Source organism: Etheostoma spectabile, chromosome 10 (genome assembly GCF_008692095.1).
Source record: "Etheostoma spectabile isolate EspeVRDwgs_2016 chromosome 10, UIUC_Espe_1.0, whole genome shotgun sequence".
In the NCBI taxonomy this organism is placed as follows: domain Eukaryota; kingdom Metazoa; phylum Chordata; class Actinopteri; order Perciformes; family Percidae; genus Etheostoma; species Etheostoma spectabile.
In genome coordinates, this window is record NC_045742.1 from 25,352,672 (window position 1) to 25,367,226 (window position 14,555).

Genomic DNA, 14,555 nt, shown 5'->3' on the forward strand with positions numbered 1-14,555 from the left:
TTACAATCAATTTTTTTTTTTTTTTTTTTTTTTTTAATTCAATTCAATTTATTTATAGTATCAATCATAACAAGAGTTATCTCAAGACACTATACAGATAGACCACACTCCAGAATTTACAAGGACCCAACAGTCTAGTAGTCTCCTCCAGAGCAAGCAACAGTGCGACAGTGGCGAGGAAAAACTTCCTTTAGGCAGAAACCTCGGTCAGACCCGGCGTTGGAGGCGGTGTGTCTGACGGCGGTTGGGGTTAGAATGAAGAGTGGCAATACAAAAATAGAAAAATTAGAAGTTGTAGCAGTTCTTGGTAGTAGTTCATGGCATGATCGCATTACAGGACACTGTGCGGCAGGCCCAGGACGTAGCAGGGCACTGCAAGTGTTAGCAGTGAACATGGCATCACAGAACGTGTTAGGGACCAGGCGAAGCTGCTACCCTGATTTTGGAGCCTCTCTGAGACAAGGGAAAGCTGGGGGAAAAAAAGAACATAAGGATCCGGGGAATGACTCCCAGAGCTAGGTAGTTAGTAACAAGCATATTTTGGGACATGGATGCACATAAATGAAAAGATGGAAAGATAGAGGAGGAGAGGAGGTCAGTGTATCAAAATAAGTCCAGCTGTCTAAAACTATTACATACAAAAACAAGAGAGACACAGGTAAAGAGAGTCCCGCCGGTCGGCTAGAAATCTCCCAACCGGATCGGGCTGTTGCCAAGTCTCCCTTTAGCTTTTATATTCTTGATTATTGATAGATAAATCTGAAAAACTATGTGACTAACTACTACTCCTAACATATTAGTTCTAGCCCTAACTATAAGTTTTATCAAAAAGGAAAGTCTTAAGCCTATCTTAATGTGGAGACGGTGTCTGCCTCCCGACCCAAACTGGAAACTGGTTCCACAGGAGAGGAGCCTGATAGCTGAACGCTCGGCTCCCGTTCTACTTTTAGAGACTCTAGAACCACCAGTAACCCTGCATTTGGGAGCGTAGTGCTCTCACAGGTTGTAAGGTACTATGAGCTCTTTAAGATAAGATGGAGCCTGACCATGAAGAGCTTTGTAGGTGTGAAGAAGGATTATTATATATATTATATCTATATATATTTAAAAATTTTACAGGAAGCCAATGCAGACAAGCTAAAACGGAGAAAAGTGATTCTTTTCTGGTTCCGTCAGAACACGTGCCGAGCATTCTGGATCAGCTGAAGAGTCCTTATGGTTTTTCGAGCAGCCTGATATAAAGAATTGCAGAATCCAACCTAGAAGTAACAAATGCATGGACTAGTTTTCTGCATCATTTTTAGCACGGTATTCCTGATTTTTGCAATATTACGTAGTGTGAAAAAAGGCGATCCTTGAAATTTGCTTTGTGGAATTAAAGGACAGTCCTGATCAAGAGACTCCAGATTCCCTCACAGTGGTGTGGAGGCCAAGGGTGATGCCATCAGAGTAAACTATTATCTTTGGATATGCGTCACGGAGGTGCTGGGTCCGAGAGCAATAACTTCAGTTTTATCTGGTTTAACATTAGAAAATAGAAGGTATCCAGGTTTTAATATCCTGAAGGCAATCTTGAAAATTTAGCTAACTGATAGTTTTATCAGGCTTTGGATTGATAGATATAACTGAGTATCATCTGCATAACAATGAAAGTGTTATGGAGTGTTTCCTAATACTACTGCCTAAATGAGCTATTATAAAGTGAACAGGATTGGACCGAGCAAAGATCCTTGTGGGACTCAATGACTACCTTGGCGGTGCACAGGATTCATCGTTAACATAAACAAACTGAGATCGATTTGATATAAGACTTAAACAGCTTAGAAGCAGTCCCTTTAATGCAATAAATGTTCCAATCTCTGTAATAAGATTAATGGTCAATGGTATCAAATGCAGCGCTAAGATCTAATAACACAAGTACAGGAGTAAGTCTTGTCTGATGCAAATTAGGAGGGGTCATTAGTAATTTTCACAAGTGCTGTCTCTGTGCTATGATGAACTCTAAATCCTGACTGAAAAATCCTCAATAAGCTGTTGCATGCAGAAAGGCACGCTGTTTTGGCGACTGGCTTTCTTCAAGAATTTATGAGAGAAAGGAAGGTAGATATAGGTCTATAGTTGGCTAAAACATCTGGATCAAGGTTTGGCTTTTCAGAAGAGGGTTAATTACAGCTACTTTAAAGTGCTGTGGTACATAGCCTGTTAATAAAGACAAATTGGTTATACCAGTAGCGAAGTGTTGATAATGGTAAAGCTTCTTTAAGTAGCCTAGGTCGGGATGGGATCCAAGAGAGCAGGTTGATGGCTTAGATGAAGAAATAATTGAATTAATTGATAAGATCAAGTGAAGCAAAGCAGTCTAAACATGTATCTGGTTTACAGCTGTTTCTAAGGTTCTGAGTTTAGAGATAAGTCAGTGCCAATTAAAGGAAGGTCTTGGTGAATTTTGCTTCTAATAGTTATAATTTTATCATTGAAGAACCTCATAAAGTGTGTTACTACTAAGAGCTATGGGAATATGGCTCAGTAGAGCTGTGACCTTCCGTTAGCCTGGCTACATTGCTGAAAAAAACACATGGGGGGTGTTCTATTTTCCCTATTAATGAAAAGTAGTACGCTGCTCTGGCATTACGGAGGGCTCTCCTATACGTTTTAAACTATCTTGCCAGATTAAACGAGAATTTTCCAGTTTGGTGGAGCGCCAGATCTTCTAAGTTTCCGCGATATTGCTTTAATTTGCGAGTTTCAGTGTTATACCATGGAGTAACCGGCTTTGTTTATTATCTCTTTTTAGAGGGGCAACAGAGTCGAGCGTCATTCGTAGCGAGCTGCTGCACTATCAACAAAATGATCGATTTGGGAGGGACTAATAGCATAGGAGTCCTGTTACTTTGTGATTGGTAATGTAAATGCTAACGGAATCGCATCCTTAAATTAGTACAGCACTATCAGATAGACATCTTGTATAGAAGGTTTTGCCTAATGGCGTGTAGTTCAGCAGTATAAACTCAAAAGTTATCAACAGTGGTCAGATAAAAAGGGATTCGTGGGAAAACACTATATAATGTTCAATTTCAACACCATATACCAGAACAAGATCGAGGGTGTGATTAAAAAGTGCGTCGTTTAGTACACTTGAGAGAAGCCGATAGAATCTAATAGAGAGATAAACGCAGTGCTAAGGCTATCATTCCATCGTCCACATGAATATTAAAATCCCCTACAATAATAACTTGTCCGTTTTTAGAACTAAGTTTGACAGAAACTCTGCAAATTCGGATAAAAATTCAGAGTATGACCAGGTGCTCGGTACACTATAACAAATAGAACTGGTTGCATTGATTTCCAACTTGGGTGTGAAAGACTAAGAACAAGACTTTCAAATGAGTTATAATTTAGTTTAGGTTTAGAGCTGATTAGTAGACTGAATCGAAGATGGCTGCAACTCCACCTCCTCGGCCAGTGCCTCGAGGAATGTGAGTATAATATGACTGGGGGGGGTGGATTCAGAGGACTAAAACATATTCATCCACACACAGCCAGGTTTCAGTAAGAAAGAATAGATCAATAATTTTTTAGGACTGAATTATCATTTACTAGTAACCCTTAGAAGAGAGAGATCTGGATGTTTAAGAGTCCAACATTTAACTCTCCTATTCTTTTGCACTATTGCACTTGTGGTTTTAATTGTTATGTGGTTTTCAAGCACGCTCCCTTCTGTTTACCTTTGATTTAAATAATTTGAATGGTCGGGGGGCAGACACGTCACTATGGGGTTTACTATAGTAAACACCGGAATAAAGGCAGCAGAGAAGTGTGTTAGAATGGGACTCTGCCTCCTGGTCCAACTATGGATTGTCAAGGATTAGGTCCACTAATCCGACCTGAAGGAGGACAGGGTTTGCTTTAGTTAGCATGATTTACATTAGGTGTAGTAATTACATTATTGGTGTTCCTTACAACTGTGTTAAAACAAAAGTGCTGGTTGTATGTTTAGCAAAATGTAAGGCCAATACATAGAGCAGGATCAGCGGGGCCAGGAGGCGAGGAGTGGTCTGTGTTTGGCCGGATACGCAGAGCAGATAATTTACCTGTGTGTGTTACACACCCATCTTGAACATGGCCTAACAGGCTAAGGTAAACTACTGAGGATCGTGTGTGTGGGATGTGTGTGGTGTTTGGGAAAACACAGGCCATGTTGACAGCCTTCAGGCCATTACAATCCTCTCTCCAATCCCTCATTTCTCTTTTGTCTCTCAGATCATACTGACACAGCTTATTGAGGCAGCAATTGAACTTGAGACCCAGTGATCTTTCAACGAGAAATAAAGGGAAAATATTTCTGATCAGACGGTTCAGATGTCCCTCGAATTCGCCTTATCGACTCGGATGAGCTGCTTCGCACAAGAAAGGATCCTTCTACCGCAATTTCTACGGTAAGGAGTCTAGCATCTACTTTGTTCACAAACGGACTTATCTAGGACTCTTAACATTAGACAAAGCTTCCTCCGCTCATCCCTCGCCATGTTTTTTAGATCTCTGTGTATTGTAGGTACCGCTTCTCACATCCCTCCCGGAGTGGTACAGTCATTGCTATACAGGCCCAGCCCACCACAGGGTGCAGCTGGGAGTGGTCCGTTTGAACTGCTCCACAAAGTTCCATTTGAGAACACCAAGTTCCTTGGAAACAAGCTGAGAATCAGCAAAAAAGCTGTCCAAAGTAAGAAAAAAAAGCATACACAAACATGTCAGCAGCACAAATTGTTCATTTTGTTCACATGGGGATGGACACTATATCCGTCATCTCTCCAGATGCCAGGATTTTTTGAGAAGTCTTTGACCGAAACCCCCCAGCAGCCGTCTACCTGGAGCAGTCACAACTTCACCATGGCTCAGATAACAGCACTACACATACACACCCACACAACACACACACACACACACACACACACACACACACAACACCACACGTAAAAGTCCACAAAGGTATCCGTGCCCATACCTGTGTTCTCAAAGTATAATGCTGCTTTTTCTTGACAGAAAAACGGATGTGAGAAAACTGCTGCTTGACATAATTAATCTGATTATCTAATTGGACTGAATATTGAACTTTTACAGTATTGGCCTTGTTTTGCGGATCGTAGCCCCCCAGACATCCCAGGAGGGGGATCCTCTGAATTGCCTTTCCGAGGTTTCTTCCATTTTGCTAGCGCAGAATTTTGGGGAGTTTTTTTGTTCTTTAGAGAGCTTGGGCGGGCTAAATAGGCTGTGGAGCCTATTTAGCTGTTATGTAATAGTCTAAATCTGAGCCAAACAATAAAGTTCAAATAAAATCAAAACCCAATGAATTCATTTTTCATCATACTCATTTGCATTTTAAGTAAATAATAAATAAAAAGAGTGACATAAAGAAAACAAAATGGTTAAGACACTAGGGCAGGAAAACATAAAATAGGATAATCTAAAGACAATCGTTTAAGAGATATGAGAAGCTCCAGAGCTGAGGGCAGGTTAAGGTACTTTGCCATTAGCATTAAGCTTTTTTTTATATGTAAATTTAACATTTTCCAATTAAGAAGTGCAATGGTGATGTCTGTATATTATTGTTTTAAAGAATGAATGCCTACATTGACATGAACCAGCTTTAGTCGACAAACATAACAGAGACAAACATGTTAAGGATTAAATTAAAACACATTATAAATGGATAAAACATGTATTTCAGTAGTATCAGTAGTGCAGTCAGTCAGTGCATGGTGAAGGTGAGTGTGTGAGACAACAGAACCCAAAAACAGACCTACTGGCTGTGAGAGACCGAGAGAGCCCTTTAGTAGGAGAGAAGGCCAATGGCAGGGTGGACGGGTGGCTCACTTTCTGCCATACCTCTGCCATCAGAACTACCTCCAAACCGATCACAGGGAAAAACGCAAGAGCCACCCACCAAAGTTGGGTGAGCAATAACTGACAGACAGTAGCTACAGTGGGTGAAAAAGTGTTTTGCCCCCTTCCTTTTCCTGTTCCTTGCATGCTTGTCACTTAAGGGTTTTGGAACATCAAACCACTTTAAAAATAGTCAAGGACAACACAAGTAAACACAAAATGCAATTTTTAAATGAAGTGTTTATTATTAAAGGTGAAAAAAAATCAACACACCTGGCCCTGTGGTGAAAAAGTGATTGCCCCTAAACCTACGATGTTGGGCCACCCTGCAGCAACAACTGCACCCAAGCGTTTGCGATAACATGCAATGAGGGTTTACAGCGTCTTGAGGAATTTTGGCCCACTCATCTTGCAGAATGTCCCTAATTCAGTTTTAAAGAGGGTGTTTTGAGCATGAACGGCCTTTTTAGGTCATACCACAACATCTCAATAGGATCAGGTCAGACTTTGGCTAGGCCACTCCAAATCTTTTGTTTTTCTTCAGCCATTCGGTGGGGACTTGCTGGTGTGTTTAGGATCATTGTCCTGCTGCCGAAACCAAGTTCGTTTCAGACTTGAGTACACACGAACAGATGGTCGGACCTTCTCCTTAGGATCTCTTGGTAAGACAGCAGAATTCATAGTTCCTTTTATCACGGCAAGTCCAGGTCCTGAAGCAGCAAAACAGCCCAGAACATCACATTACCACCACCATATGTTAAGTAGTAATGTTCTTTTATGAAATGCAGTGTTCCTTCTACGCCAGATTACTTGGACCCCACCTTCCAAGAGTTCCACTTTGTGCGTTCGGTCCACAGAAGTTGTCCCAAAAGTCATTGGGGCATCAAGAGTGTTGTGCAGAAATTGAGACGAGCTTTGATGTTCTTTTTGCTCAGCAGGGTGTTCTCCTTGGAACTCTTGCCCAGCAGGCCATTTTTGCCCAGTCTTTTCCTGGATGGTGGAGGCATGAACGCTGACCTAAACTGAGGACATGAGGCCTGCAGTTCTTGGACGTGTGTGTGGGGTCTTTTGTGAACTCTTGGATGAGCGCGGCGTGGATCTTGGGGTAATTTTGGGCGGCCGGCCACTCCTGGGAAGGTTCACCACTGTTCCATGTCTTCGCCATTTGTGGGCTGGCCTCACTGTGGTTCGCTGGGTCCAAAACTTGGAAAGGCTTTATAACCCTTTCCCGACTGATGGATCTCAATAACTTTCTTTCTCAATTGTTCCTGAATTTCTTTGGGTCTCGCAGGATGTGTAGCTTTAAGATCTTCTGTGGACAAGCAGTCTCATTTAAGTGAGCCTGGTGAAAGTGGTGTGGCAATAATCAGGCCTGGGTGTGGCTGAGAAATTGAAACTCAGGTGTGGAAACCACGTTTATAGTATGTTTTAACAAGGGGGGCAATCACTTTTCACACAGGCCATGAGGGTTGGATTTTTTTTCACCTTTAATATAAACACCCTCATTTACAAATTGCATTTTGTGTTTAATTGTGTTGTCCTTGACTATGTTTAAATTGGTTTGATGTCCGAAACACTTAAGTGTGACAAACATGCAAAGGAACAGGAATGAGGAAGGGGGCAAACACCTTTGTCACACCCTGTAGATTGCACCTCCCTAACCAGCTAGCGGGCTAATAATACTGTTTGCAGATGTAGAAATGGATCGAAATATATGTACGGTACCGTCAAATACAGTAGATCATCTGACTTATCTAATTGGACTGAATATTGAACTTTTTACAGTAATTGGCCTTTGTTTTGCTGATCCTGTAGCACCCCCAGACATCCCAGGAGAGGGGATCTCTCTTCGAATTGCCTTTCCCGAGGTTTCTTCCCATTTCTGCTAGCCTCAGAATTTTGGGGAGTTTTTTCTTGTCTTCTTAGAGAGCTTGGGCCGGGCTAAATAGGCTGTGAGAGCCTATTTAGCTGTTATGTAATAGTCTAAAATCTGAGCCATAACAATAAAGTTCAAATAAAATCAAAACCCAATGAATTCATTTTTTCATCATACTCATCTAATTGCATTTTAAGTTAAATAATAAATTAAAAAAGAGTGACATAAAGAAAACAAAAATGGTTAAGACACTAGGGCAGGAAAACATAATAAATAGGGATAATCTAAAGACAATCGTTTAAGAGATTATGAGAAGCTCCAGAGCTGAAGGGCAGGTTAAGGTACTTTGCCATTTAGCATTAAGCTTTTTTTATATGTAAATTTAACATTTTCCAATTAAGAAGTGCAATGTGTGATACGTCTGTATTATTTGTTTTAAAAGAATGAATAGGCCTACATTGACATGAACCAGCTCATAGTTCGACAAACATAACAGAGACCACACATTGTTAAGGATTAAATTAAAACCACCTTATAAAATAGGATAAAACATGTATTTCAGTAGTATCAGTAGTGCAGTCAGTGCATGCGTGAAGGTGAGTGTGTGAGAAACAGAACCCAAAAACAGACCCTACTGGCTGTGAGGACCGAGAGAGCCCTTTAGTAGGAAGAGAAGGCCAATCAGGCAGGGTGGACTCCGGTGTGGCTCATCTTTCTGCCATACCTCTGCCACTCAGACTACCTCCTAAACAGCTCACAGGGAAAACAGCAAGAGCCACCCACAAAGTGGGTGAGCAATAACTGACAGACAGTTAGCTACAGTGGTGTGAAAAAGTGTTTGCCCCCTTCCTTATTTCCTGTTCCTTTGCATGCTTGTCACACTTAAGTGTTTTGGAACATCAAACCACTTTAAACAATAGTCAAGGACAACACAAGTAAACACAAAATGCAATTTGTAAATGAAGGTGTTTATTATTAAAGGTGAAAAAAAATCCAAACCATCATGGCCCTGTGTGAAAAAGTGATTCGCCCCTAAACCTAATAACTGGTTGGGCCACCCTTAGCAGCAACAACTGCAACCAAGCGTTTGCGATAACATGCAATGAGGCTTTTACAGCGTCTTGGAGGAATTTGGCCCACTATCTTGCAGAATTGTCCTAATTCAGTTACATTAGAGGGTTTTTCGAGCATGAACGGCTTTTTAAGGTCATACCACAACATCTCAATAGGATTCAGGTCAGGACTTGGCTAGGCCACTCCAAGTTCATTTGTTTTTCTTCAGCCATTCGGTGGTGGACTGGCTGTGTTTAGGATCATTGTCCTGCTGCAGAACCCAAGTTCGTTTCAGCTTGAGTACACGAACAGATGGTCGGACATTCTTCAGGATCTCTGGTAGACAGCAGAATTCATAGTTCCTTTATCACGGCAAGCCTTCCAGGTCCTGAAGCAGCAAAACAGCCCCAGACCATCACACTACCACCACCATATTTTACTGTTAGTTAAGTTTTATGAAATGCAGTGTTCCTTCTACGCCAGAATATTGGACACAACTTCCAAAGAGTTCCACTTTGTCTGTCGGTCCACAGAATGTTGTCCCAAAAGTCTTGGGGATCATCAAGATGTGTGTGCAGAAATTGAGACGAGCTTTGATGTTCTTTGCTCAGCAGTGGTTTTCTCCTTGGAACTCTGCCATGCAGGCCATTTTGCCCAGTCTTTTCCTGATGGTGGAGGAATGAACGCTGACCTAACTGAGGCAAGTGAGGCCTGCAGTTCTTGACGTTGTTGTGGGGTCTTTGTGACCTCTTGGAGTAGTCGTCGCTGCGCTCTTGGGGTAATTTGGGCGGCCGGCCACTCCTGGGAAGGTTCACCACTGTTCATGTCTTCGCCATTTGTGGATAATGGCTCTCACTGTGGTTCGCTGGATTCCAAAGCTTTGGAAATGGCTTTATAACCCTTTCCAGACTGAGGATCTCAATTACTTTCTTTCTCAATTGTTCCTGAATTTCTTTGGGTCTCGGCATGATGTGTAGCTTTTAGGATCTTCGGGGACCCTGTGCAAGCAGTCCTATTTAAGTGATGCCTGATTGTGAACAAGTGTGGCAATAATCAGGCCTGGGTGTGGCTAGAGAAATGAAACAGGTGGTGGACAACCACGTTATAGTATGTTTTAACAAGGGGGGCAATCACTTTTCACACAGGGCCATGATGGTTTGGATTTTTTTTCACCTTTAATAAAAACACCCTCTTTACAAATTGCATTTTGTGTTTAATTGTGTTGTCCTTGACTATTGTTTAAATTGGTTTGATGTTCCGAAACACTTAAGTGTGACAAACATGCAAAGGAACAGGAAATGAGGAAGGGGGCAAACACTTTTTCACACCACTGTAGATTGCACCTCCCTAACCAAGCTAGCGGGCTAACTAATAATGTTATGCAGACCGTATAAATGTATAGAATATATGTAATGTTACAGTCAAATACAGTAGATATGCACAACAGTCTTGCATGTGATCTTTTTATAACCATATGTGATGTCATTGCTAATTGATGCTCATGTAATGGTAGTGTTATCTTAAAATCATAGTCTGATATAGATAACGTTATAGTGCAAATTCATAAACCATATTCACATGGGATTTGAATCATTTTGGGACCATGTGTGATTAAGAAATAAACCCCTCACATCTGAGTTTCTTAAGGCACATTCTCTAAATACTTTTCTAGTATTTTATACTTTAATACTTTTTTTTTATTTCCTGAAGATCCAAAATCCAATATTGTCAGAAGTCGAGTTCAGTATACAGTTGAATAATCTTCTGCATTTTCTCTTTGTTATCAGAGTCAATGTTCAGGAGGACACCACTGTTTCAGCTCCCCCTGAGGCTCTGAAGGAAAAAGCCAAGAGGCTTCCTCGTGGCGTAGGTTGTTCTGTGGTAAGAAGTTAGGTTTATCAGAGCTGAATATTGGAAAACAATAACCACTGACCAAACTGGTGCAGCCATGTGTGTCTCTTATCTGTGTTGAACTTGGTTTATGTTTCAGAAGCCATAAACCTGCCATCTCCTGCCACAGAAAAGTGGTGTTTTTTTTGTTTTTGTTTTAAATGTTCCTTTCTTTTGGCTTTATCTCTTGGATCGGACCATACTGTAGAATAACCGTCTGTTTTCTTTTATCATCAGTGTCAACACCACCGAGGAACCCGTAGCAGAAGCTAGTGTCCAGGAAGATTCACCAAACCCTGACACTCCAGTCCCAGCTGCAGCTGAGGATGAAGACAACAAACAGCTGCCATCTTCTGCCCCAGCTGAGAGGTATGAGATTATTTTAATTTATATAAGATCTTTTTATGACAAATCTTATTATTTTTTTCACTAATTCTCAACTTCAATAAACAAAAAAGATTGTAGAAGTCTAAATAATTACTAAAAAAAATTGGGATAAATCAATAGGAAATTTACAACAGCAACCACACATACTGGACCATGCAGTAGAAGAACCATCTGTGTTTCCTCTGATCACCAGTATCAACACCACCAAGGAGCCCAAGGGAGAAGCTAGCGGCCAGGAGGCTTCAGCCATCCCTGACACTTCAGTCCCAGCTGCAGCTGAGGATGAGGTAAAGACTACGAATGTGGCAGAAAATACCAAACTACCCTCTTCTGCCACAGAAAAGAGGTATACAATTGTTTCAATGTTTATTGTATCTCTTCTTATTCATTATTTTCCCACCAAATTACATTTGTTTAAAGGCCGTCTGGACCATGTAGTACCATCTGTTTCCTCTGATCCCCAGTGTCAACACCACCGAGGAGCCTGGAGAAGAAGCTGATGTACAGGAAGCTACTGGAAAGAAGAAAATAAAGGCGCCTCATTGGCTCATATTTTGCCAAAAGGTAGGTTCCACAGAGCAGAATGTTGCTACCTGACCACAGAAACGTGGACGATGATAAGTGACTATTACCTTCATGCATGTGGTTTTGTTTGCTATACTCACCTTCTTTTTTGTTGTACAAACAACCAACAGAAACAGGTCTAGTGTCCCACCAATCCAAGAGGTCATGGTGGGAGACTAAAGGTCATACCCATTACAGACGATCCATGGACGAATGTAGGAAGAAAACGCCGAAAAATCACCAAAGGAAAGCTGCCCAGAGATGAGCTTGTTGCCCTAGGGTAAGCGCCTGCAGATAGACTCATGTACATACACTGCATGCTCATATATTGTTCTTAGACTTGTACATAAAGTTATTCCAGGTTTAAAAATGATAATAAATAATAATAATAAATAACGCTTCAGTCTGACTTTTGCCCTCTGTGATATGTTTAAAGATTCCCGACCTGGCGCATACATGCTACATGAACTCCACTCTGCAAGGCCTCCTGACGATAACAGATTTCATTCGGGGTATCTACAGCCAGGAGAGTGTGTGGAGATCTCTCCCCAAGTCAGAGCTCCTCGGGTACAACACCTCACACACACACACACACACACACACACACACACACACACACACTCTTAGGTCTCTCCTCTAACTTTGTAGGTCGACATACTAAAGAAAACATACATATATATTTTTCCTCTTTGTTTATCCACAGGGTTTGTAAAAGTCAAACTCTCCAGGTTCACTACCTGCAAGGCAGTGAAAAAACAAGCACTCACTGCCTTTAAAAGGACTGTCGCTGAGTTCAACTCAGAATTTGAAGACAGACAGAAAGTTAGCACGCTTTTTTAAACACACAGCACAATACCACACGAATCACGGATATACTTTTACACTTTTTGTAAGAATGCCCACCTTCTAAAAACTCTTGTTCCTGTATGTTTTCTGTGCAGTACGCCTCAGCTGTGTTCTGAATCAGCTGAGGTGTGTGTCGCCGACCTGTAGGCAGACGCATTTAACAAGGGCTACAGTTACACCTGCCCTGTTGATGCTAACATCACCTTCCAGATGTTGAGCACCAGGACCTGCAATGGGTATGAACACACAGCCGCAGACAGTTTTATACATGGGGTGTAGAGATGTTGACATGTTGACAATGCGATTGATTTTTTTCCCATGTATGGTTGTGGTAGAAAACTTCTCAATCTGGATGTGTAATATCTATGGCTGTAATTTAATTTGTATGTTCCCTTTATTCTGCAGATGTGGTATGCAATCTACCCGGGAGGAGGACTACATCAACCTGTTACTGGACCGGGTGCCTGGAAGCAGTTCGCCAGTGTCTGCAGGAGTACTTCAAAGTAAGTGGCGCATCTGCTCATTTAGTCCGAGTTTAGTGTGATTTCCACCCCCCGAAAAGAAACTCATCCTCACGCTCCACCGAATGTGAATTTGTGTGAATATGTTTGTCAACGTGATTCTGATATCACCCATAAAAAGATGTAAACCAAAACCCGCTTATCACTCCTGTTCCCCAATAGGAGAACCAGTATCAGTGCGAGTGGGGTGCTGAGACGTCGTTGCAGGGGTCATTCTTGATGCTGCTAAAGTGAGTAAAATCAACCATCGCCATAGTTCAGTCAGGTGTCAGGTTAAGCAGTTTCACCTCCATCTTTATTCCTCCGTCAATCTGTGATCTGACCTTCTTTCCTCTCAACCGTGCCCTGATCATCCAGCTGAAGAGATTTAATTACACCAAATGCCTAAACCTGGAGAAGATCAAGAGCTCCATCATTCTATCAAGGCAGCTGGTGCTGAATGCTAAGTCCAACGCCAGTGAACAGGTAGAGATAATGTTCAGTAAAGAAAGGGCAACTTTTATTGTTTAACAGCTTTATTTGCTGTACAAGGAAAGATGACTTATATACTGCATTTAAACTGACTTAGAACAAATATTTAAAGCAAAACATAAAGATCGGCATGTCAAATATGCAGTTAATGTAGTGGAGTCAAACGTCTACATGTGTAACTTATTGTTGGTAATTGTGTTCTTTTCTAGACAGCGTCTTGCTATTCCTTAATGAGCATTGTCAGCCATTTAGGTTCCTCAGCTTACACTGGTAAGTGTGTTGTCACATTTGGCTGCCACAAATTTCAACGTTTAAAAATCGACGGCTTCTTCAGATGTACCATTAACAAATGTGTCCTCTCCTCTCAGGCCGTTACATCTGTGATGGAACCCACAGGGACAAGAAACCACAGGACATGTCTGACAACTGGCTAACATACAATGACAAGGACGTCAGTAAGACAATCGGCACTGAGGTCTGTCACCAGCGGCAGCGAACAGCATACCTGTTGTTCTACGTGAAACATGTTAGAGAACATATATTTAAAGAGAGCTATAGATAGATATAGCATACCTGTTGTGGAGGACTAAATTAGAACTGTATATTAAGCTGATTCCAACTTCGCGAGATGTATTTAAGCGTGGAGCCTTTTGAATTTCTTTACGCAAAGTGTTGACCATTGCCTCACTGCAGGAGACCGCGGACACTAGTGAAGAGGACCCTTTGTCCTCCTCCACGTGTGACACTGGGACACAGTGTAATTTGAAGCCCCTTGTAAGGTCTCAAGGTAAATCTTGGGTATTTCTGGGATTATTCTATGTCTGAGTGGTGGATATGCTCTGTAAAACATATGTTACTAAATGCTATGCATGCAGTAAATTTCCATACAGATTGATGAAATTAATACATAGCCTACACCAAAACACAACCACTTAGATTTGCCATCTAATTGTCATTTGTTTGGGTGTGTTTACTGCCTCTGCAACAGCTGTGCATGTGAACCTGAAGCCCAACATGGTCAGCGTGGGGACGCAGACGACTTTCAGGATGCAAACTTCCACCCCTTC

The 14,555-nt window shown here is 41.6% G+C and overlaps 1 protein-coding gene across 1 annotated transcript in view; it reads left to right on the forward strand.

The window, feature by feature from the left end:
- LOC116696605 (uncharacterized) overlaps positions 1-10,808 on the forward strand; it is a 21,317-nt gene extending 10,509 nt beyond the window's left edge. The window contains exons 6-7 of the mRNA XM_032527685.1: positions 10,597-10,690; positions 10,800-10,808. Coding sequence (XP_032383576.1) covers positions 10,597-10,690; positions 10,800-10,808 — 103 coding nt within the window. The remainder of the gene's footprint in view (positions 1-10,596; positions 10,691-10,799) is intronic.
- Positions 10,809-14,555: the final 3,747 nt, after the last annotated feature.